Source organism: Entelurus aequoreus, linkage group LG05 (assembly GCF_033978785.1).
Source record: "Entelurus aequoreus isolate RoL-2023_Sb linkage group LG05, RoL_Eaeq_v1.1, whole genome shotgun sequence".
NCBI classification, from domain to species: Eukaryota; Metazoa; Chordata; class Actinopteri; order Syngnathiformes; family Syngnathidae; genus Entelurus; species Entelurus aequoreus.
Window position 1 is genome coordinate 11,417,542 of NC_084735.1, and position 847 is coordinate 11,418,388.

At 53.5% G+C, this 847-nt stretch overlaps 1 protein-coding gene across 1 annotated transcript in view; it reads right to left on the bottom strand.

Moving 5' to 3' along the window:
- The window catches only part of LOC133649532 (regulator of G-protein signaling 21-like), a 23,495-nt gene extending 22,915 nt beyond the window's left edge, over positions 1 to 580 (bottom strand). The window contains exon 1 of the mRNA XM_062046122.1: positions 548 to 580. Coding sequence (XP_061902106.1) covers positions 548 to 580 — 33 coding nt within the window. The remainder of the gene's footprint in view (positions 1 to 547) is intronic.
- Positions 581 to 847: the final 267 nt, after the last annotated feature.

Sequence of the window (847 nt, forward strand, 5' to 3'; positions counted from 1 at the left end):
AGCATGGAGAGCATGGAGAGCATGGAGAGCATGGAGAGTATGGAGAGCATGGAGAGCATGGAGAGCATGGAGAGTATGGAGAGTATGGAGAGCATGGAGAGCATGGAGAGTATGGAGAGCATGGAGAGCATGGAGAGCATGGAGAGCATGGAGAGCATGGAGAGCAAGGAGAGCATGGAGAGCATGGAGAGTATGGAGAGCATGGAGAGCATGGAGAGCATGGAGAGCATGGAGAGCATGGAGAGCATGGAGAGCATGGAGAGTATGGAGAGTATGGAGAGCATGGAGAGCATGGAGAGCATGGAGAGCATGGAGAGTATGGAGAGTATGGAGAGCATGGAGAGCATGGAGAGCATGGAGAACATGGAGAGCATGGAGAGCATGGAGAGCATGGAGAGCATGGAGAGTATGGAGAGCATGGAGAGCATGGAGAGCATGGAGAGTATGGAGAGCATGGAGAGCATGGAGAGCATGGAGAGCATGGAGAGCATGGAGAGCGCTCACAAAAGCACAAAGTGTCTGGCAGAGGAACCAACATCCCACTTACAGTCAGGGAAAACCTCCCGGGTGTTTTCCACATGGCTGCTGCAAACCTAAACGTCCGACCGTCAAAACGTGACCTCGGACTTTATGGCCATGGTGCGGTGTGGTCCGGACTGAGAGGGTGAGGCCAGACTCAACCCTGGACGGATTGTTTAGAAAGTGAACAGATCCAAATGAGCCACCCTGACGGGAGTGGAAGTTATGGAAATGTGGATGCAAAGTGGTGTTGGTGTTGGTGTTGGGGACCTACCTCCTGCCACACCTCACCTCACCTGGGCACCACAGGACCAGCAGGAACATGATC